The sequence below is a fragment of the Hylobates moloch genome, unplaced genomic scaffold, assembly GCF_009828535.3.
Source record: "Hylobates moloch isolate HMO894 unplaced genomic scaffold, HMol_V3 SCAFFOLD_11, whole genome shotgun sequence".
In the NCBI taxonomy this organism is placed as follows: Eukaryota; Metazoa; Chordata; class Mammalia; order Primates; family Hylobatidae; genus Hylobates; species Hylobates moloch.
The window spans coordinates 26,550,146-26,575,537 of NW_026652286.1; the positions used below are offsets into that span (position 1 = coordinate 26,550,146).

At 37.8% G+C, this 25,392-nt stretch overlaps 1 protein-coding gene across 2 annotated transcripts in view; it reads right to left on the bottom strand.

The window, feature by feature from the left end:
- Window positions 1-25,392, bottom strand: part of NELL1 (neural EGFL like 1) — a 934,274-nt gene that overhangs the window by 455,909 nt on the left and 452,973 nt on the right. For both annotated transcript variants that reach the window (XM_032166405.2, XM_032166404.2), the window contains exon 13: window positions 17,430-17,555. In XM_032166405.2, coding sequence (XP_032022296.1) covers window positions 17,430-17,555 — 126 coding nt within the window. The remainder of the gene's footprint in view (window positions 1-17,429; window positions 17,556-25,392) is intronic.

The window sequence follows — 25,392 nt, forward strand, 5'->3', positions numbered from 1 at the left end:
GCATGCACATCCTAGTTGCAAGAGGCAAAAGTTCCAGCATTAAGCATCCTGACATCTCCCCCACCACATCAGCATGCATGTCCCCAGATACTCAGTGTGGTAGTCTAGTCCACATCCATTTAGGTTGCAAATTAATTATATGATGTCATAAAATATCCTCAGATAATCTTGTCTTCTGAACAAAGCTGCACAGCCCACTAATGCCCACCAGTCTATTACCTGTTGCTCAGCAGCCCAGTTAGGGACCGTGACAAGATGACATCATTAGGTCTGTGCATTTCATACATGCAGTCCTCACTCTCCTTTTAGCTACAGAAACAAAGCCCATGGATTGCAAAGCCCCAAAGAACATACTGCCAACTAACAAATACAAAATACTGACCTTCACACAAGAGCCTGTGGGTGTCTGGGGACCAATTGCAAATGTATTTGCCCTCCAAAGGGTCATGGCTCTAATATTCTTTTCTTATCTGAATTATTTATCAACAGCAGGGCAAATGTAATACCATAGATGTAACAAGAAAGAAAAAAAGCAAGACTCTTTCAACTCCCTGGTTGCTTAGAGATATTTCTGTCCCTGATTCTAGAGTTGCCATGTTCACTCTGTAGATTTAGATGTGGAGGCCTTGTTATCAGACATGGGACATGGGTACTGAATTTCCTAAACACGGCGTGTGAAGTGCCCCTCCCAAAACTCTGTTCCTCTTCTAGAAGGGAAACTGTCCAGGTAATCACTATTAAGTCCTTGCTTTCCATTTATAGAAAAAAATTAGTAAAACCTTATTGGATCCCGTAGCCAGACTTCTATCATCCTCATCTCTTAGGAAGACAGCCATGACCCAGAATCTGTGAAAGGAGTCTCTGAGGCTATAAAACCCATGCACTTTATTCCACAAGAGAGTACTAGAGATACTCACAGGATAGAGAAGGGCTGATTGGAGTTTGCTGATTTAACAAGCATCCTTATCTAATCCTAAGTCATTGAGCAGATGACTATTTGAAATTTTATTCCATAAACTTAAAAAAATTAAATCAAAATAAAAAGGTGGATGCTTGACATTATCTGAAAAACTCTCCTCTGTGGATCCTTTCATATACCTATGGTAGTAAAGAAATTAGACCTACTGCATTTACATAACTTACTAATGAGAAGAGATCTTTCCCCTGGTGGCATTTTTTTCTCAATGTTTTAGTTGAAGTAAAATATACATAATATAAACATAACATAATGGTTACTATCTTAACCATTTTTCAGTGCACAATTCAGTGGTATTAAGCACATTTATATTGTACAACCATCACGACCATCCATCTCCAAAACTCTTTTCATCTTGTAAAACTAAACCCCATACCCATTAACAATAACTTTCTATGCCCCCATTGCTCCAGCCTGTGGCAACCACCATTCTACATTTTGTCTCTATGAATTTGATTACTCCAGGTACTTCATATAAGTGGAATCATGCAGTATTTGTCTATTTGTGCCTGGCTTATCTTACTTAGAATAATGTTCTCTAGTCTCATCCACATTATAGCATGTATCAGAATTTCCTACCTTTTTAAAACTGAATAATATTCCACTATATGTCTGTATCACATTTTGCATATCCGTTCATTCATTGATGGATACTTGAGTTACTTCCACACTTTATTGTGAATAATGCTGCCATGAATATGAGTGTGAAAATATCTCTTCAAGACCCTACTTTCAATTCTTTTGGGTATATATCCATAAGTGGAATTGCCAGATCATTTAATTCTATTTTCTATTTTTTTCTATTTTTAATTTTTTGATGAACCACCAAACTATTTTCCATGGTGGCTACACCATGTTTACGTGCTTGCCAACAGTAGACAAGGGTTCCAATTCCTCCACATCCTCACGAATACCTGTTATTTCCTGTTTTATGGCATTAAGTCTCTCATTAAGACCATTATTAGATTCACCCATAAATAACAACACACACACATACACACACTAATGAAACAAATGTAAAACGTAAAGAAAACAAGATTCAAGGAGAAAAGCTATAATAATCCACCAAAGAGTAGAGTCAAGAGGAAAAGAGAGCTGGAAGAAAAGTCAAAATAAAATAAATCTTGTCCAAGTAGAGGTTGAATAAATTCAGAACTCCAGCTGGTTTGAGAAGTAAGCATGACAACATATGAGTGCTACTTTGTAACTTGTCAGTTTTCTAAATCCTAAAAATAGATAGAGGGCACTATTCTCTGGTATTCCTCCTGGGCTTGGCTCCAAAGCTGTGAGCTGTTCCAACCTGTCCTAAAAATAAACAGTTTGCTTGAGGCCAAGAAAAGCATTATAGGGTAAATCTTGACTTGATTCCCTCCCCTGTACTGTATAACACTCAGCCTGGGTGGCCGTGATGTAACAGTCGTTTACTACCACACTCCCCTGGCTGGGACAATGATTGTTCCCTCATCCCCCTCTCGCACTGAGAGTAAGGGATAAGGTCTGCCTCTTCTGATCAATGCCGCATTTTTATTATAACCAATTAAATGGACGATCTGCTTGATGGGGACATAGCTCTCCTAATGAGAAAAAATACTAAAGATTTTGATAATTCACAAGTAAGATTTCTCCAGGCACATTTCTTCAACACTTCATCAAAATTCAGAATCAAATGGCTTTAATCTGAAGATATTTCTGATGCCTTATATGTCTCTAACATCCCAGCTATTTGAAACTCCTAATACTTTAATACTTTCCCTACAGTCTGCTTATCAACCAGAATGGGAAAACAAACGCCAAAAGGGGGAAAAAATGCTAATTCATCTAGGGAATACTCTTCAAATTTTAAAGGACAAATAATTCAATAAGAAAATACAAATATGAAAGCCACATCTCATAAATGAGGCAAAGACTCACTTTAGAGCACCACTGTCTAGTTACAATGTGCTTTTCTGTAAAATAATTATGTGGGGTCCTTAAGACATCATGATATTTATTAAGATTACAGAGCTCTTTAACCTCCCATTTTTCCCTAAAATGTCCCTAAATAAAAAACATCAGACAAACTAAGATGCTCCCCTCCACGAGTACCTAAGCACGCATAGTCCCTGTGTTGGGCTCGTTGAGTTTTTGTTCTGTGACTCACTCTTTGTCCAAACTGAGGAAAAACAATGATCATCACCATGATACAGAAAGAAAAAAAAAATGCATGCATCTGTTAAAAACAAATGAAGACAGAGAGGCAACTGGATGTTAATACTTCTCTAACGTAGTAACAGCTATGATGAGATGTCCATATGAGAGAATATTTTCAACCATAAACAAGTATATTTTTCAAATAATCTTATTAATTTGGGCAATGCTTATGAAATAAGTAAAAAGAAAAAATTGAATATTGACCTTTAGTGACTGTGATTTCCACAATGTAGACTACAAATGCAGGCATTGAAAACAGACATAAGATAAATACTCTCAAATGCAAAATGTTAATAGAGGTTGTCGTCATTTTCTTCCTCCTCCCCCTCCTCCCCCTCGTCCCCTTCCTCCTCTTCCTCTTCTTCTTCCTCTTCCTCTTCTTCTTGGATCATAGCTCACTGAATCCTTGAACTACTAGGCTCAAGCAATCCTCTTCCTCAGCTTCCTGAGTAGCTGGGACTACAGGCCCATGTCTTAATGCCTGGCTAATTACACCTGGCTAATTTTTTTAATTTTTTCTTTTGTAGAAACAGATTGCTGCTATGTTGACCAGGCTGGTTTTGAACTCCTAGCCTCAGTGATTCTTCCACTTAGGCCACCCAAAATGCTGAGATTACAGGTGTGAGCCACCATGCCCAGCCTATTTTCTTCTTATTCTTCTAAATTTCTTAATGTTACTATAGTATTAATATACTATTTTTATAACTAGAAAAACCCTTTTTATAATGTTATTAAACTTGCTATTTTCTTTATATGTCTCTCTGTGTGTTGTGAATTCCCTCTAAGGAAATTTCCTGAGTGCCAAAGACTCCATCCTGGTGTTCAACCTATACCAGGCTTCTCTTGAAAACAATTTGTCCTATGACTACCCTTAAGGAATAACTAGATGCCAGCCAGCAGAGCTGATAAATGCCAAAAAGTGTTAGCAGTTTAATGGGATTCCCTTCTTAGGGAACAAAGTTAAATTTTTAAAGGGAGCTAACAGAGCACATTCCAAAGCTCTGGTCTACAGCAACTCACAAACTAATGACTCTAGGAAGGTGATGTTTCTCTTGAATTAAAGGAATGTATTCCTTGGTAGTTATAAACTCTGTTTTGAAGTCCGCTTTACACTACATCATCTCCTTCTTAACTCATGAGCCTAAAGCATCTGACTCAAGTCTCATCTTCCCAGAGAACCTGAACACTGTCTACATAGCCTGGGCTTCTCAAGGCAAGCGGCTTTCCAAACATATCTTAAGGTGCCCTGTTGTCCTTTTAAGTGCTTTAAGAGCTACTTAGTAAGGAGAGGGAGAAAAAGGAAATACGGTGAACAGGTCTTAGGGCTTCAATATTGAGTAACACCTAGGACTCAGTCATTGTGTTGGGCTTTCTTTCACATGATCAAACCTTAAAACCCAAACGTCTTTCTTGGTGTTATAAACTGAGGCATGGAGCACTTAAAGAATCTGCCCAAGACTCCAAAGCTTGTAAGAGGGAGAGCTGTGGGTTAAATATGGATTTACTGGGTCACAAGCGCAAGCTATTTCTTTCCTTCTAACAATGACTACTGCTTGCTGAACACATTGCATTAGCATTTTATTTATTTATTTATTTATTTATTTATTTATTTATTTATTTATTTATTATTTCAATAGGTTTTTGGACAACAGTTGGTGCTTGCTTACGTGAATAAGTTCTTCAGTGGTGATTTCTGAGATTTTTGGTCTGAATGCAGCCAATCTCATCTGCATTCGCATTTTAAAGACATTTTCAAAAGAGCCCTAACGGAGGTTATATTTGAGCTTCTGGAGTTACAAGGCCTGCTATCCTATCCTATCTTTGAGCTTATGGAGTTACAATGTCGGCTTTCCTATCTCTGCCTCACCACCATCTAGCCTACAGATGTAGACAAGTTCCTTAACCTCCCGCACCTCAACATGGATTCCTCATGTGTAGAAGTAGTAACGGCTAACAGTTATCGAGTGTTTACTCTGTGCTGAGCTCTCTTCCAAGCACTTTACAAATATTCTCTCATTCACTCCTTGTAAGATTCTAGAAAGAAGATGTGCCCATTTCCCTGAAGATGATTTGAGTTAGTGCTATGAATAAATGCCCCACTTGGGGCTGAAACCCAGGCCTGGCTGATTCAGAGCCCTGTGTTCTTTCCATTTCTACACAGGTAACCTCCAGTTCACATTGTAGATCAATAAAAATAGAGATGGATCTATTTCTCAAGCAACAGGCACAATTACTTCTCAATGAACTCCCACCTAACATCAAATTCAAACCCTTTCAGACATCCGTGGAAGGATAGAAAACATTTCCTCTCTACCAGTTAGTAATAAATGTCCTTTCTCCCAGTACCAATGCTCTTTCCCATAGCATTTAATGCCTGTAACTCACAATTTAGAGCTCAGTTACATGCCTGATAAAATTATTCTACTTAAATGTAAATTTTATGTCTCCCAAAGAAACCATAATCTCCTAGAGGTCAGAAACCATATCTTACAGAATCATAAAATTAGAAAAGTAATAGTTTGTAAAATAATCCTTTTTTTTTAAGAAGCTGAACTCTCTTCAAAAGAAACATTATTTAGAATCCAAGTTATTCTGACTGAAAACCATTGAGCTAGTTAAACCTTAATCTTTCAAAGTCCAAGAAAAATGTCGAGATGATGACATTCAGTGAGCTGGTGGTAGGCGGGAAGACTGGAATGTATATTCCCTGATTCTCATTCAGTTGTTGCTTCCCTATGGAAATACTGGGTCTTTTCATGCTCCCCTCAGTATCTCTCTTTGTCTTGGCCCTGATCCAGAAAAATCTGGACCAACTGCCTTGTTTCTGAAAACCCTTCATAAAAAGCTTATGAGAGGTAGTGTGGCAGGACTCCACTTATCAGATCAGCTGCCAGGAAGAAAACAGCATCTGAAATCTGTCTGAATGTTTTTATTCCCCCAAAACTCATGTTAAAATCCTAACCCCTAGGGTGATGGTATTAGGAAGTGGGGCCTTGGGAGTGATTAGGTTATTAGTGCCCTTATAAAGGAGACCCCAGGGAGATCTCTCACCCCTTTCATCATGTGAGCACACAGTAAGAAAACATTATCTGGCCAGGCGTGGTGGCTCACGCCTGTAATCCCAGCATTTTGGGAGGCCGAGGCAGGCAGATCACCTGACGTTGGGAGTTCAAGACCAACCTGACCAACATGGAGAAACCCCATCTCTACCAAAAATACAAAATTAGCAGGGTGTGGTGGCACATGCCTGTAATCCCAGCTACTCAGGAGGCTGAGGCAGGAGAATCGCTTGAACCTGGAAGGTGGAGGTTGCAGTGAGCCGAGATCACACCATTGCACTCTAGCCTAGGCATCAAGAGCGAAATCTGTCTCAAAAAAAAAAAAATATATCTGTGAGGAACAGGCCCTCACCAGACACCTAATCTACAGGCACCTTGATCTTGAAATTCTTAGCCTCCAGAACTGTGAGAAAGAAATTCCTATTGTTTATAAGCCACCCAGTGTCAGGTATTTCATTACAGCAGCCTGAATTAAGACAGCACCATAATTGCGAGTGGCCTTCAGTTGCCATATTGGCCATGTAGATTCTCCAGGAACATGAAGCAAAGCCATTGCTTTTAATCGCTTTAGTTCAGAACTGTAATCTATGTCACAAAAGATGAAAGACATTATCCCTACCAGCTCATAAATATATATTTTTTTAATTTAGTGACGTAACATTTAGGAGACTTTGGGGAAAAAAAACTCAATGTCACCATTGTCTAGCATTTTCTGCTTTCTAATATTTTAATAACACTTTTCTCATAATAATATGTATATAGGTTCATTGCCTTATATTTCTTTCTACAGAAAATTTAGAAAATATATAGAGTATAAAGAAAAAGTATCATGTTTAATCATTCACTCAGAGATACCCTCTGTTCTCTGTTTATTTGGGAAGGGGTATGAGGATATTTCCTGTCTGTGTTTCTATGTGTCTGTGCTTGCATGTGTATGTGCATATGTATTCATACATAATTTTTATTATTTGAAATGAAAAATAAAAGACATACTTGCTTAAATCATGTTAGATGATGAGACTTTTCCATTGACACATAATATTCTTTTAAACATTATTTTAATATGCATTATGTTCCACTATATGGATTTATTTCATTTATTTAATCGAATTTCCATGACTTTATATTTAGGCTGCTTCCAGTTTTTTTCTTACAAATAATAAATGGAATAAATGGCCACAACGAAAGTCTTCTTACATAAATAGTTGTGACAGATTGTTTTCTTAGGATAAGTTACTATAAATAAACATTTCTAGGCCTTTGGCTATACACTGTCAAGTTAGCCTCAAGAAAGGCTGTATCAGTTTACATTCCCATCAGTGATATATGAAAGTGCCGAATTGCTGAACCATCTCCAGAAAAGGGTGATTGACATATATGTCTATCTATATATGTGTATCTATCTATCTACACACAGATAGTCACATACATAAATTTAGTATAACTGCTATCTAATTTTCATTTTAATTTGCATTTCTTTTGATTAATCCTAAGCTTGAAACATGTTTTCAAAGCTGTTAATATCCTCTAACAATTGTGGATCTATACACACATGGAAACACAAACACACACACACATGCAGGCACACACATCTTCCTTGACAAAGAAACCCACATTTTGTTTAGATGTAAGTTATCCAGGTACTACAAAAGAAGTTGGGATCTGCCCAAGCCTCAGGGGATAAATCTTGATTCTATTTATCTTTCTAAGGTATATTTTATGAATAGGTAGGTCAAACCATTTTTGTTAATGAGACATGACAATAAATCTGTTGAGGTTTTTAATAAAGTCACTCTTATTTTTAAAAAGGGACTGTGAAAAGGGAAATCTCTTTTCCCTTCTGACTTTGGGACATGGTTAAGTCAGGATTTGATGCTTGGAGTAACTTCACCATTTTGAGATCTTGAGGGGAGCTAGATCCAGTTCCAAAACTATCATACTTAAAATAACCAAGTAAAAAGTTAGAAAGAATCTGTTTCACTGAGGATTTCATGGAGCAGCTGAATTAACTATTTCTGAAAAAACTGTCCCCACAGTCATTGTGTTATGTGAGAATTTGTCATTTAAGCCAGTTAAGTCATTTGATGTTATTTTGTTTTTTTTTATTCTTTCAGCTAAACTCACTCAAACCAATATATATACACTGTGTCACTTTATCCTTTAACAACTCTGTGAGGATGTACAGTGAATACTGATGAAGAAGCAGAGAATTTAAATAGCTTTCTGATTCACAGAGTAAATAAGTGACATAATCAAAGCTTGCAACCAGTAGAATTTATACACTAGACTTTAACCGTGAGAATTTATAGCTTTCATTTTGGCCAAAGAATAGTTAGTATATATTCTCAATTATCTTAGCAAAAGAAAACAAAATCTTAAGACACTTCACTATACTTCTAAGAAGTATGGAAATAACAACAGACAGATAGATTAAATAGATAGACAGGTAGATAGATAGATAGGTAGACAGATAGATATGCATGTACCATGTCTTTAAGATAGAAATAAAGAATATAAGATAAAACACTGGTTGTTAAAGAGAAATGTCCATTCATTGTATGACCTGAATGTGGATAGAGTGGAGCTGCAAGACCAGCCTCAACAGTTTTGCAAGCGCTAAAGCATCCTTAATGAAACTCTTTTATGAGAAAGGCTTATTGTGATTCTGAATGCACAAATCTAACAATAGAATGTACAGAAATATTAACAAGGCTTTTATGATGAATTTGGGTCAAGGGCAACACAGTACTTAATAGGTTTGTTCACAAACACCCTAGGGGCAAGCTCCATCATTGATCCTGGTTGTTCTGTAACAGCCAGAGTGGTTCCGTTCCTTTATAACACATGTAGGAATAAAAAGGAACTCCCACTGAAACCCAACAAAACAATCAAACACTAGACATGTCTTTCAGACTTATTTTCATCATGAAATTTCAAGGTAAATGAGCTTTGATAGTCTCCCTAAGATATATGCGCTGGATTTAATAAACCCTAACATTATTTTAACACTACTATCACTAAATGAAATAAATATGTGGTCTTTGGCTTTTCCAGTACTACATATGGAAAACTAAAATTGGTCTGGAAAAACAAACTTTCCATGAATTTTTATACTATAATCCCTCTTTAGAGGGACCTCTTAATTTTTTTCTGTTTTGTTCTTTTATTGACTTCATTTTTTGTATGCGTGATAGGTAGAGAAGTCCAGTCACAAAAGTGTTTGTATAAGTGATGAAAGTTTCTATAATTTCTTCAATTCAACTTGAATGGTTGTGAGCTCCTATTCTTCTGAGACAGTGGGGTCACTGAAATGTCTCAGTCATTTTAAGTGTTCCCCACTTCCATTAGGCTCTATCATGGCTCTAGAGGACCCCCAATAACCAGGGCATTGGCACAGAAGAAGCAGCCTAGTCCTCAGCCCATGGAACACAAAGTCACCATAGATACGCTCCATCTGTCTTTAGGGCTCTTTCAGGCAATGCAGCAGCAATGTCATAGTTAAAGATTCAACATCTTCCCATGAGGCCCCATCTATAGAGATACCTCACAGTCATTGTCTATCTAGCATCTTATACATCTCAGAGTGCAGCTTTGGAAGCAGGACCCCTCCTCCAGGAGCCATCCAAGTCCCTGCTTCATGACTTCCTGAACTCCACATTTCTCATCACCAGTTCAAGGGAATCTTTTTTCTCATCTACAAAATACAGTGGGCAATTCATCTGCCTTCCCGTTTCCCTCTGATATTCTCTCCATACTCCAACCCTCTCCGTTCTTCTGTTCTGTGCTAAAGCAGTGGCTCTTGACCTTGACTGGACATTAGAATTACTTTTAAACAAGCCCACCAAAGCTGGGTCCCAACCCCAGACCAGCCAGAAATCAAAATCTCTAGGGCTAGATCCCAGATTCCAAGTGATTCTACCCTGAGGTGAGAATTGAGAATCTCTGCCATAAAGAATTAGGATTTTGGAATCCTGCTTTTGGTACAGCAGCATTCCTCCTCTGAGGGCGTAGGGAAGGAAGGTAACAGAACCAATTATCTATTTATATGAAAGGAGAAAAAAAGAGAGAAATTCCAGCCATACAAATCAAAACAACAGATAAATAACTATCATCAGACCTTCTAGGTTGGTTTTGAAATATGCAAAAGTAGTAGCACATGCTTTATTTTGACTTTTCTTGTTCAATATATCAATAAATAGTTTCTGGTTATCTTTAACAAGCAAAAGGTGGCTTTGCATTCTATAAAGCATTTCATATAGCATATTTTTACTAAAGTAAAATACTCTAGAGGCCTGTGACCTGTTTCATTCTTGTAAATGTATCACCTCTTCTGAGACTGAAAGCCAAGCAATTGTCCTGTAACTTGTCCCTTAATGCTGCCAGACAGCCAACGGTAAACAAGGACAAGCATTCTGACACAAGTACATGGTATGGGCCTGAAAGATAATGATTATCAGTGGAAAATTTACCATTTTGCTCAATCAGGTTGCAGAATGTTCTGTTTTAGTTCCATTTCATGTGGCTCTGCTAAATGAGAAAATATCAGATATATCATATTTGAAAATATTCTCTATTTCATCAATATAATTGATCAAAATTATAATAAAATTTCATTAAAAATATTTGTATAGTTCATCATGGGAGTAAAGCATATTCCAGAGACCCAGCCTGACATTTCTAACAACTATTGCTTTTAAGGCATTTAAACTGTTGTCTAACCTCTTTTCATTATAGGGTACTTAATTCAAACCATTAAATTAATAGGCTATTATATCTAAGTCTTTAAGTTTTCTCTATTTCAAACATAAACTTCCTTTAAGGTTTCTTTCATGCCAATATCAAGAAAATAAAAGTCCTTTTAGCAACGTAATAGAGATCACATGGGATATTTGTTATCTCACTTGTTCCCTTTATTTCTTACCTTCATGGGAAGCTTTTGGCATAAAAATGAATGCTTATCCATTACTGTCAAGTATCTGTCTTATCGCTGCATGCTTTTGTTGTAAATCACAAATATCTTCCTTTAAAACTGCCTGCGTATCTAATGATAATGTCTTATCAAACAGCCAAAAACACGGGGAGTTTAGCTGGGGATAAATGAAAGTCAGAGGCCAATAAATCAAGCGGGTTGACTATTCCAAAAACCAAAAGCATATGGGGAAGAGAAAAACCCCTCCTCCCTGTGACACCTCCATTTCAGGGACCTCTTCCAGTTTCAAAATTCATAAAAGAGCAAGAGCAACTCAGGGATCTCTTACAAGAAACAACGCAATTTCAATTCACACGAAAATTCCAAGGCTAAAAATTCCCCCAAGGGTCAGAGGCCAAATGTTTTAGATATCACCCTTCCAAAGGCCAAGGGAGACTTTCCTCCAAAAAAGTACAGAGCTCTATATATAACACATACTCATGTCAGGGAAACCCCAGTCCCCAGGGAGGTAATGATTAAGTTACAGCACACTTTTAAGCTCCAAATAATTATTCTCAATGTCAAACTCTTGGAGCTTTATTATCCCATACATATAATCCTTTTTTTTTTTTCAATTTTTAGCAAGAAAAAGGTTGGGTAAGAGCTAAAGTTTCCTGTTCTGTGTAATGCACTGCCTTTCTCCTCCATCATGCTTAGCATCCCCTGTCTCAGGTGTAGTCTTCTGAAAGGACCATGGCTGTCAGCACAGAATTGGGAAAGACTATTTTGGTTTTCCTTCTTTAAAACTTGTCAAGTAGTAATAACTACCACAGGGTGAAACATCCAATACTGAACTAAACTACTAAGATTTCAAAGAAAGATTGATTTGGCTAATGATATTTTTGATGGTGAATGAACATTTGAGTTTTCTCATTTGAAGATATTGCCTAATTAATGAACCATGAATTTCCTTGGCACAGACATTATTTTTTAATAATCGTGGTGGCTAGCTTTTATAATACTTGTGACAGACACTAACTGAATATTTCATACATAGTAAAATAATTAATTAATTAATCATCCAATAAATCAATGAATCACCAAAGCTGATATATCTTCTTTAACTTTAGGCTCCCTATTTTTGGTTGAATAGAATTTTTCAGTATGACTACTGACTTCTAAAAAGTGAGTAGCAAAGCTAAATGACATAAAACACAAAAGAAAGGAAAAAAATATGACCTTGACATGGTTATAAAACCAAAACAGTGTCAGCAGGTACTGATTGATTTGAGAAGAGACTAGAATGGTCTTTGGAAATAAGGAATGTCAATAATGGAAATGCTATATCAGGATCCCGAGTCAAATAAAGGAATGCCTTTAGGCCTGTCAATTTCTCCCAGCAAATTATCATCTGGCAATGAAACATTTGAAAAGACATTTTATAGTGGCAGATATCTATCATATACCTCATCTATTACATAGGCAAATGACCACTAAGGGAAAGAAGTCTTCTTTGCCTATAAAAAATGGCAGAGATTATGGGTGGGGACATAATATATCTTGGAGAGTACAGAGCACATTTGGTCTAACAAGCTTATTTTCAGGACACAAAATAAATGTCAGCATTCCAAAGACTCAAGTTTACTATGAAAGTGTCTAATGAAGGTCCTTGAATCTGGCCTAGAGGCTCTCCTCCTGTCTCCTGTCTCCCATCCATATTCCCCATTGTAAATCTCTAACATAATATAGTCATTGCATGCTAGCATGCCTCAGTCAATTCCCACAGCCCCCCACAGCTTTCAGAAAACATTTCAAACACTTCATCTTGGCAATCGAGGGCCATTTTTTCATTGTATTTTGCTTGTATTTCTATCATAGCACTTAATACAATGTGCCTAACATTGTAATTAATTTTTGAGAATACCTACATAGCTTATGAACTGCTGTTGAAAAAAGGTTATCCTAATCAACAGCTACTCATGTCAAAATAAACTATATTTGTTGGCAATCTGTTAGTATCACTCACTATAGTAGGCATGGGTACCATTTGCCAAATATTTCTGGTTCTCTACCATTCCAGGCATGAGGTAGGACAGTATTTTCTCACCCCTGGGTGGTTGGATGGAACTAGTGATTAGTTCTAGCCAATGAGTTATAAGTAGATGTGATTTGTGTCACTTCCTGGTCAGAACATTTAATGGCTGATGGAGGGCCTCCAGGATCTCTTTCCCCTGTCTTGGTGACTGGAAATGTTCACTATAGTGACCATTCCAACAGCTTGCATCCCAAAGTGAATATGGTATGCAGAACGGCTCTGTTGATCAGGGATAGACAAATAGCATAAGCAAAAAATAAAATTTATCTTAAGTCACTTATATTTAGAACACCCTACAGAATGTTCTGAACATCCTACAGAACATCCTATCCTTACTGATAAAAGTGCTATGATAAATACTTTCACATATATTAGTTGACATTCAGTATAACCTGTGGGTATGACAGATGTGAGCAATATTTTATAAATGAGGTTTTCAAAAGTGAAAAATTTGCCCAAAGTCAAGTAGCTTTATGCATTATTTCATTCAACAAATATTTGTTGAGCACTGCTTTGTGCCAGGTAATGTTCTAAGTAGTCAAGGTATAGTAGAGAACAAAAGGAAAAAGGTCCCTGCTCTCAGAGTTTACATTCTAGTGGAAAGAGACAGATAAAAGAATCATTTATAAGTAAGAGAATTCCAGATAATAATATGTATTACTCAGAGAACTAAAATCAGGTGGTATGACAGAAAACAACAGAGTGGCTATTTATATTTGTCATGGAAAGCCTCTCTGAGGCTTAGGCTAAGAGGTAAATGAGAAGAGAGCTCAATACACAGATATCAAGAGAAAAAAGACTTCCATAAAAGGGCAATAGCTCATGCAAAGGTATTAACAAACAGAAACAAGCTTGTTACATGGAGAAAAAGACAAAGGTCAGCATGGTCATGTCATAATGGACAAGGAAAGAAATGGTACAAGATGGAAGGGAAAGAAGGAAAACCACATAGGGTTATATATTGAAATAAGAAATGGGATTTGATTTTCCATGTAATGAGACACGAGATCAAAGTTTTAAGTAGAGTTGTATGATTTCTCTTTTTAAAAAAATTGCTCTGTCTGCTATGTGAAGAATGGGTTATGATGGAACAAGACTGGAGGAGGAAGTCCAATGTGATGGCCATGGCTGAAGTCCACTAAGATGTTAATAGGTGATACAGACAGAAGTGGACAGACTTAGGACAAGATGTGAAGGGTAGCATCAACAAGACAGATGCATGGATTGAAATTGGAGGGGTGATCAAGTGTAACCCCTGGGGAGAGGAAGGAGTTATCTCTAAATTTTTGGCTAGAAAAATTGGATAAATGGTGCTTTTGCTGGAATGGGAGAAGTTGGGAGAGAAGGAGGTTTGCCGAAGTGGAAAGAAATCAAGTTCTGTCTTATCCATGTTAAGCATGAAATTCCTACTAAGCATCTATGTGCACATGTCAAGTTGAATATATAATTCAGAAGTTCAAAAAAAAGATTGGAACTGGAGCAATACGTTTAGGAGTTGTTGACATAAAGATACAATTAAAGCTCTAAGATTGATAAAGGCATCTAAAAAGAACCTATAGGTAAAAAGGGGAAGGGGACCAGGGTAGAACCCGAGGGTACTCTAACTTTTCAGAAGTCAGCAGCAGAAGAATAGCTGGGGACATTGGGCAGGAGTGACAAGTGACAGAGGGAAAACCAAGAAATAGGATGGCACAAAAGCCAAGAAAAAAATGTGCTTTAAAGAGGAAGGTGTGGTCAGCCCTGCTAAATGCTTCTGAGATAAGAACACTGGCTTTAGCAAAACAGAGTTCATAAATGACCTTGATAAATGCAGCCTCTGCAGAATGCTGAGTATGAAAGTCTGACCGGAGAGTGGTGAGGAGCATATGTGAGCTGAATAAATGTAAGGTGAGGACAATAACCACAGGCAAATTAAGAAGTTTTGTTGTAAGGAAAAGCAGAAAAACAGGACAGCAGGTTGAAAGAAATCTGGGATCAAAGGAAGGCTTTTTAAAGAGAAAAAACCTCACCTATTTTATGACCTATGAAAATCCACAGTCCTCATCAAGATTTCTGAAATTCCTGAGAGGAGGCAGTGATGATAATGATGTGTGTGTATGTTAGTAAGTGTATGTTGGTGGGGGCAGCAGAAAGAACTGTAACAATGGTTACTTGATAATGGTTACCTCTATGGTCCCCATATCCTAAATGCACTGGTATCCTTTCTGTTGTCCACCATGTTAACCCACATTCTAACAAGGGAGGGAGGGCGGTTCTCATGAGGCATTCAGGGTGGGAAGACTTTACTAAAGATTTGAGGGTAATGAGGAAAACTCACATAGCATACTGTATGGCAAAACAATAAAAAAAAAAAACTCACATAAAATATTTCTTCTCTTAAAAATCCTTTCAGCTATCCTACTATTGCGTGGTTTTCACCAGCCCTCTGTCCTCCACAGCACCCAGCCTTCTGTTCTCTGACTGGTCCCTCTCCCCTCCTTCCTTTCTCTCTTTTGTTCTGTCTTTTGTGTTCCCTCTTAGGCACACACAACAAAACAAAAAAATGTGTGTGTGTGTGTGTGTGTGTGTGTGTGTGTGTTTGATGTAGACTTTTCCTGCAGAGCTATTTACTCTTTTCTGTGTAGGGGGGCAGAAGGACACTTGGGTGCCCACTGATACCCACACTGTTACCTTTTATTCCAAACAACATAGTTCTCTTTCTAAAAGTAATTCTGGAGCCAGTTCTTAAGATAATACATTTTCCATCTTGTTCCATACATAAACCACCAGACAGAGCACCGATCCTATTAAGGCATTTGACAAGCGCCAGCTCTTGCCTTCCTTTCTCAGTGAGGAAATCCGAGCAAAGGCAAGCGTTCTGATAGAATTTCAACAACGTCTTCCACACAGCAGGGCCTTAATTAATGTTTATTAAGTTGCATAATATGGTGCTCTTAGGCTAGGAGGATATTCACTGGCTTCTTCTAATCTTAGGGTTAAAGGAAGTTAAGAGCTGCATTTACTATTAAGAACAGAGTGATAGGCCCTGTAACTTTACAGCTTTTTAGAAAGTGTTTGTTTATTGGTCCAAAAAAGATTTGATCCTTTAAAACATTGAAATCCTAGCACACTATGTTTATGCAGTCTATCTCTTCTTTTCCTAAGAATATTAATTATAATATGTAAAAGACAGATAAGTGAGATTTGACCTTATGTGGTCCTCAGAAACCTGCATCAATCTGAACTCTCCAGCCCTTCACCGAAAGAATGGTAACTTATAAATAGACATCACTGGCAAAGAAATTTGGACATGCTAACATGTGCCCTTAACTTTTGCAACTTTTTGCACTTCTGAAAAGGTCATTCAGAAAAAAAAAGTACATTTTAAAAAAAGCAGTATTATATTCTGAGTAAAGAATCCAGTTTTTATATGCCAACGTGATTGGAACAAAGAGAAAGATGCAGGCATCAGGAAAAGTTACAACACGATTGAAATCTTGGGTTCGAGGGACCCTTTTCTTATAACTTGCAGATTGGGTATTTAAACACATTTGGTCCAAGAGAAGAAAAACTTGGAATCTTCTATCACCCTTATCCAATTTACTATTCATGTCTGTATGTACATGATTGAAAATATACTGGAAAGCCAAACCAAATGCACCATAAAACCAGCGCTACTCCAACAGAGTCAGTGACCACTTTAGTGCTAAGGGACATAGGAAGAGGTGGGACACAGACAACACGCATATATTAATTAAATATAGTTTTGACTGGCTCCCATATACCTAAACTTTGACCACCAAGTACTCCCTGCTACCTCTTTAAATTTAATCCTTGTCTTTCCCAGTGGGAACAAAGTACCTTTTCTTATCTACAAAAACATCTCATCATGATGAAATGAAAATAAGTGATACTTTCTATTTTTAGAACTAGTATATCTAACTCCCTCAGTGTTACTATAGGCAACTGGGACTTCAGTTTCAAATCACACACCCATGTATGCAAGCACACACACAGCGGCAGAAATAGTGGGAATGGAAATCAATTATGCAGATAATTTTTTTATTATTGCTTTTTCTCAAAAGGTGGGGGTGAAGTAATAAAGAGAAAAACTATTTAGATAAAAATAGTACTTTGTGCACTAGGAATTAAATGTAACAACACAGACATGGTACAGAGAATGGATGAATTAAAAAAACAACACTGCTTCTTAAAGCTCACCTGTACAAGAGAAGTCATCCACACGAATGTATCCTGGGACACAGTCACAGCGATATAATCCAGGAAGGTTGACACACACAGTATTGGCATGACAGTAATGCATCTTAGCTGCACACTCATCAATATCTGAAGGAAAAAAAATAAGTAAGATCATGGTTAGTAAAGTAATGGAACAAGAGTGTAATCATTTTGCAGATAAATTACAAAAGGTAAATGTCCATAGAAGCCAAGAGACAAAGTAACATGCATTAAACACAAAAGCTTAGGTGAAAATTCAGCTTGGTACATTAGATCCCATCCTGAGCTGAAAGTGTTTCTAGAATGATGCATGGTGAGACAAAACAGGTAAGAGCCCAAGAAGTATGAAGACTGAATTTACAACTATTAGTTTCTTACCAAGGAGACTCTTTTTATATGTCCAAATTCAAGGAGTTCTGTGTCCACTAAGTTGATATCAATGAATATTTATTAAGTGTCCACAGTACATGGTATAGCTTTTATCAGAGGGAGCAAGGGAATCCAACCCCTCTCTGCTTGTATGTCTTACTAAGACATGCTTCAATCCATATGCTACAAAATGATGGTGTAGCCAGTTTCTCCCATGTTGTACTATGAATATAGACAACTGCTGTTGCCTGTTGCAAGTTAATGTCTCTTATCCCTTGACCTGGGGCTCCTCCCCATGTGATAGAATAATGGGTTGATTCAACAAAAAGTCTTGTTGTTTTTGGGATGGAGTTCAGAGCATCACCTGCTTTCTCATAAAATTTCATGATAGGGATTAAAATAACCTACAACCTTAAGCACAGAGTTTAGCCTTTTCTGGAGACTGTTTTCAAAAATAGATTTAAGTTCCTTTTACTCAGACTGCTTGTGTGTGATGGTTAGAGAAAGAAGGACATGAGTACATCATGGGAATCCAAGATAAAAAATGTGAGCTCTAGTTCTGGTTCTGCTGATTTATAGCCTATGACTTGCATTCAACTACTCTGGGTCCCAGTATCCTCATCATTTTGTCCCAATGGTCAATTCTGAACCCAATATTTTGTATCCGTAAAGATATTATCTAATGCAATCCATGTGCAATCCCATGAGCAAAATACAAACACTACTCCTGTTTTATACTCTAGAAAACTGGGGCTTAGAGAAGTTAAATATCTGGCACAAAGTCATCAATTTAGAACATGCTAGACCTGGATTTGAATTCAGAAGTTATTCACTACTATTTACTTCATGAAAGCTTCTTGAAAAATGGTGATTAGTCAAATACAGTATTTCTATTACAATAATCATTAGAGCTTTAATATTATTAATGTATAGAAACTGAGGATAAAAATGGCTACACTGAGTCACTAGGAAACTCATTAATCTATTTATTTTAAAAGAAAAGTAAGTTGATTTCTTTCCTAATAAAATACATTGAAATAACATCAGATTCTTTTCAGAGCTAAAGATCTGACAGCCTATAAATAAAAGTTATTGTGAGGTCATTGAGATCTAAGAAGGAGACCCACAGTTAGCAAGACTTTCATAACTATGAAATAAGAACAAAACACCAGAAATTAGTGAAATAACTCAGGCAATCAACTTCCTGCAGGCCAATCACAGAGGTTGCTTCCTGGGGGAACTCAACTTGCACCAAGAATCCTGTTGAAGGCAAGGAATTACTACAGTCAGACCACTGGAATCCAAGAGCTAGAAAACTAAAAGAAGGAGTCATAGAATAGTATGGTGACATTAAGATTTTGGAAGTGATTTAGTTATTGTTGCTTATAAGGTCTTTGATAGGATGATGAAAGGCTGGGTGAAAATAGGCATAACAAGTGAGAGGCTGGAAACAAGAAGAGAAGCCAGGTATTAGAGAGGGGTGCTTGACATTAGTGTGTTGTTCATAAAACATTATCAGTTTTCCTCTCTCTGGGCACATAGCACAATTGTATTTCCCCATCCTTTTCAAATTTAAGCATGGTTTAAATTAATCTCATGATTGATCATGAAATCTGAGTGGAAGCGTATCACTTCTAAGTGGAAAGATTAAGAGCCAGCATCCAGCTTACCACATTGTCTTGTTTCTGCCTTGTAACCCATGGAAGCAAAGACATGGAGACTCTTTCAACCTGGGCCCCCAAGTGAGGAGCAAGCCACCAGGCAAGCACCATATACCTGTTGCATGAGCTAGAAATACGCCTTTGTTGACTTAAGCCACCATGCCTTCCCTGACTGGTGCAGAGAATGACTATAAAAGTTATCACAAAAAAGGATATCATTAAGCTTCATCTTGAAAGATGAGCAAGAATTCATCAGGTAGAGAATGAAGGTAGGGAAACTATGGAGGCTAAAGTCTATTGAGTTAGAAATAGAAAGAATCATTTAGTCACGTACATTCAAAGAACATTATTTTGCCTTCTACTAAGCCCAGAGGCGGACTGATGAACAAAATGCCACATAGACCTCACAGACAGGCAAGGCATTGAGCAAAATGTGTAATAAATTCTACCAAGGATGTGAGATCTTTCAACAAGAGGAATTTGACCTACTCTGAGAGAGTCAGAGAAGGATTCTCTGTGGTAGTGATGGTTCATCTGAGACATGAAACAGAAGTGAAATAGGCCAAGGGAAGAGCAATAAACTACCACATAGAAAAGAATGTTTGAGGCGACTTAGTTACAAAAAGGAGCTTTGCTTATTTGAAATGAAACTGGAAAAATAAGCTTGGGCCAGATCCTGTGTGGACATTAGTGTGCTGTTCATAAAATATTACCAGTTTTAGATTCCGGCAGGCCTTGAGGGCCATGTGAAGGAGCTTGGACTTTCATCAGGGTAGTAACACAATTCAATTTCTCTGTTTTAAAAATATCACTCTGGCTGTAGTGAAGAGAATTGATGGGAGCAGGGCACACTGAAGGCTAAATCATGTTGGTATTTTACTCACAGAGATACAGCCACACTGAACTCCATCTCACTCTGCTGGGATGCCCAGGCATCCTTTAAGATGAGAAACTAGTCAGGACTTGCCTTAGACACAATTCAGTCTTCAGCCCATGGGCCACAGCTGCCAACCAGCCTGCTGACTGCAATGAATGTTTCCCTGTCAGGGACCCTTGTCAACACCTTCCAGAGAAATCTCCTGGCTCATTTTCCTTAGGCCATCACCAAGCTGATGAGAGGCCTCCGCCTCATCTAGATTTGAAGGAGTTACTTGGCTATAACAAGCTTATTTTGAATCAAGCCAGCCAAGCTATTTCTTTGTTTCATAAGATTCCAAGGCCCTGAATAAAAATATTTTCAAAAATCAAACAAGGGACGGTTAGAAAACCCCAGTGAGAATTTTTCACATGGATTTAATCCAACCCTTGCTCTCTACATGTCATTGAGACCCCGTGCCCACATGTCCCTGCTGCTCTGCTGATGTGTTTTTGAGTAGGTTTTCAGTTTATACCATTATTAATTTCAGCTCTTGCATATCTAATAATTTCCTGGTACTAGTCCAGAGAAAGCACTGAAATAAAGATGAAAAGTTGATGAATGTACCAGAAAATTAAAATGTCACAATCTTGCCTTCATTGCTTATTCTTCATCATGTAACCACCAGATATAAAAGCTATCTTGTGGTAAAAATGGTGGGGAGAAGAGAGAGAAAGTGAAGTGGAGTAATCCAGCTGATTCTCTTGAGACAAGAAGATAAAAGAAAGAAAGCAATTGGCAGCTCTCATGGTTTTGGGATGGGAACAGAGGATGGAATGGCAACACGTTTGCCAAAGATTGCCTCTCCATCCTCAGGGAAACACACAACCAAGAAGACAGTTTCAATAGAATTTAAGGGTGTTTCAAAAGCAAATCTGATTATAAACAGAGTAAAAAAAAATTAACATCTTTAGAGAGCTGGGCTAGTCTGAGAAAACAATCTTCAGAAATGGCGAACAATTGAGATTTTATAAATTTTATAAATGAGCCTAGGACAAAGGCTGCTTTTTGTTCACAGAAAAAAGGCTCTGAAGGGTACTGAATAATTACGAAACAAAAATCACAACTCCCTAATGAAAGAACAAATTGACATTTAAAGTGAGAAATTGAGTTGGACCAAAGCAATTAGTATGCTAACCACAGACTTGAAATGCAGTCTGACCTTTGCCCAGGTGGTGACAGTGCTCTGCCTGAAGCAGATATCTTGAGCAATGGTCATATTCACCCAGAAGCCAGGAGACAAGAAGAGGCTAAGCCTGAGGCTGAATCTCAGAGTGGAAGTTGAACATACACAAATTCAGGTTCGCGCTAAAAATGTGAATCAGTCCAGAAAGCTTTACTAGGAAGAACCACAGTTAACCTGACATCTACTGGAAGGACGAATTATTTTAAAAGCACATTGTTGGGCACAGGCTGATACCCATATTCTAAGAGTCTAATAGTACGTACCTTATAAAGGAAAACTAGGAAGAGCCCCTGGCAATTGGTAAATACCCAACAAATATATGCTGTTTTTTAGGTATCAGATACTATGCTAGATACTTTATATGGAGCATCTCATCATTCCATTTATCTTGACTCCTCGTGGTAGGTATCTCCATGCCACGAAACTGAGGCTTGGAGATTACAGGTGACTTCACTTGCCCAAGTACAAAATCAGTAAGCATAGAAACCTGGGTCTGGATCCAAACAATATGACCACAAAGTTGTCATTGTTCTCACTGCGCCAGTTTTAGCACTCAATAACATTTTGATGCTATGATTATGTTAGCTGTAGCTGATGTTTATGACTATGATTATGTTAGATGCATCATGATGTGTATAGAAACAAATAGATATCTAAATTCTATATCCATGTGCAAGGCCATTCATGACATTTGTTCTGGCATTACATTCTCCGTTAAAATGGCAATTCTGCTCCGTGCATCACTGCTTCCTTGGCTCTTTTAAATCAAATCCTTATACTTTCACGCTTTAGGCTCCAGTGACCCAAGGCCCCAAAACAGGCAGAAGCATTTTGCTCCCAGCTGGAACTCACAGATTGACACAACCTCTACTCATATTGCTTGAGACTATGGAATTACAAAAGAGTAACAAAGCGTCCTAAGGTTTTTTATTATTAAGTATTGTTAGAGAAACATCTATAAACCCCATTGCAGCATATATCATCCTGAGTATAATGGGGCTTAAATTGCGATTCATTCATATAAATTGCTTGTCGCTTTTGAACTATTAGAGCTCATTTTCTGGTGGTCTTTTGAAGTAATAAAAATACATGATTTAAATCCCTCCCCAGGATGGTGAAATAGTTTGTTTTTGTTTTAAAAGGTATATTTATGGACTGTAAAATGAAACTTGATGTGGCATAATGATTCTTCACATATCACCAGGCTCCATCTGCATAAGAGGTCAGAACAAACACAGACTCAAATTTGGCATCGTCATCATTAGAGTGCAGGGCCTGGATAGCCGATAGAAGCAGATGCAAAGAATTCTCTTAATAAAATAATATGATCTACTCAGACTTCTTCCATAGACATTTCCTAGAAAAAGAACGCAGGGAGGGATATACTCAGGAGGGGAAAAGGCGTTCCCCACTCCTTGTGTACATTTAAAAAGGAAAGAAAATCAACAGCTCTTGGGAACGTGTTTTTGGTCAAGCACTGTGTGCCTCTCATCTCATTACTCCTAACCATCCCAGGGAATGACATCAGATACTATGTGTAGAATGCCTAAAATTTCAACCAAAGTTCTTATGACTCCAAAGAGGATACTTGTTCCACGCTAACTGTTGGACAAAGAACACTGGATTGACAGTTAAGAGTCAAGTTCTAGTCTTGCTTTTTCATTTAGCTAACTGTGGCACTAGGCAAGTCACTTTTCTTCTCAAGACCTTGGTTTTTCCCACGTGTACATTCAGGGAGTTGGACCAGAAAGCATTTAGTCAACCATCACTTCTAAAGTTCTTGACACATTCAGGTATTTTGTCCACATCATAAAAGCCTGCTTCTGGAGCAACTACTCTTTGGCCACCCCCTCTTTTTGCAAGAGGAGCTTGCAGATGTTCCAGATGCCTTTCCCAAGATACAGGTCTGGGAAAATACTATCCAGATGACCCGAGCCCCCACACTGTTTCTTGATAGCTGTGTCAACTGTGTTGACATCTCCCCTGAAAACTAAGAGCAACTAAGGTGAATAAGTAGATATCCACACAAAAGCATAGCTCTTGGCAAGTTCTTCATGGACTGGTTAGATAACTTGCAGAGCAATTTTATCAGACTTGAACTTACTGACTTTGCAGAGATCATGAGCTATAAAAACACAGTGGTGTTGGCTAACTGGTTGGTATATTAGAAAAATCACTACTTTCCCTTTGTGTCATACTGATATTTTTTTTAATTGGGCCTATTATCTCTGATTTGAACTTATAAAAATCCAGTGAGGTTTTAGGGCAGTGAAAATACTCTTTATGATACTATAATGGTGGATTCAGGCTATTATATATTTGTCCAAACCCATAAAATATACAACACCAAGAGTGAACCCTAAATGTATATTACGGACTTTGTGTAATTATAACATGTCAGTGAAGGTTCATCAATTGTAACAAATGTTCCACTCAGGTGAGGTATATTGATAACGGATAACAGTAGGAGGTATATGGGCAATCTCTGTGCTTTCAGTTTTGCTATGAGAGTAAAACTGCTCTAAAAATACTTTTAAAATTAAAAACAATAAAAACATTGAGGCACACAAGACATAAGTTATTCTTCCCTTTTCCAGATGAGAAAGTAAAGACCCAGAGAAAATTTCCAACTTGCCCAAAGGAACACAGATAATAATTGCACTGGGAATAGAATCAAAGTCTTCTAATTCTGAAATTACTGCTTTATCCAATGTTCCACGTTTTTCTATAATTATAGCATCCTCCCTAAAGCAAGGGGGGGAAACCAAATGCCTATAGAACCTAGGAATATAAATCAAATACCTACAGAAGTCAGGTAAAAAATGGATCTCTTTTATAAGAGAAAAAAACGATGCAAGGCCAACGGTAATAAAAAGTGACACTTAACCCCAGTGGCAGAAAAACAATAGGAAGAGTGTGGACTGTAGAAAACTGGAGTTCTAGTGAAATAGTACCAGGAAGGTGTGATAAGAAACAGTGCTTATATAGTACTTTCTGTGTACCAGGCAGTTTTAAGTGCTTTACATGGATTAACTCATTTAATATTCACACTCTATGAGGTGCATGTTAGAATCATCCTCATGTTACAGATGAGGAATTAGAGGCATAGAAACATGCAGTAAATTGTCTAAGGTCACGTAGCTAGGAAGTAGACCTGGACTGCCAGGAGAGGAGCTCAGGCAGCACAACTTGCAGTCTGTATTGCCTCTCAGGAATTGTGGGCTAGGTTTCTGATCTTTTTAGAGAAGGTGAAAATCTTAGCATTATTTTTTAAATATTGGCTTCATATTTTTCTCCAAACATTTTGAACCAAGCAAAACATAGCTATCTATCAGATTTAATCCATGGAGGTCTGTGCCTTAAGGCATGTTATCACAAGGAGCATTAGTGAGCCAAGAGGAGAGAGAAACAGAGAGAAAGATGAAAGGAAGAAAGAGAGGGAGGGAGGAAAGAAGGGAGGGAGGGAAGGAATGAGGGAGGGAGGGAAGGGAAAGAATAAAGAGGAGAGGAGAGGGGAGGAGAGGAGAGGAGAGGGGAGGGGAGAGGTAATGATATAGGAGTTAAGAAGAAAATATTTAGGCAGATAGTGAGGGTAAGGAAGTCCTTGGTAAGATTTTTCTTTAATGAAAAGCAGCCCCAAAATCAATTTCTTTTCTAACAAAGAGCAGCCCATAAAATCAAGCTGCAGACACAGATAAGCAAGCTGGAAGCTTGCACGGGTGAATGCTGGCAGCTGTGCCAATAGGAAAAGGCTACCCGGGCCCTAGGCATGTCCAACATGGCAGCTCCATCTTCTCCTTTCCTTGTCAACCA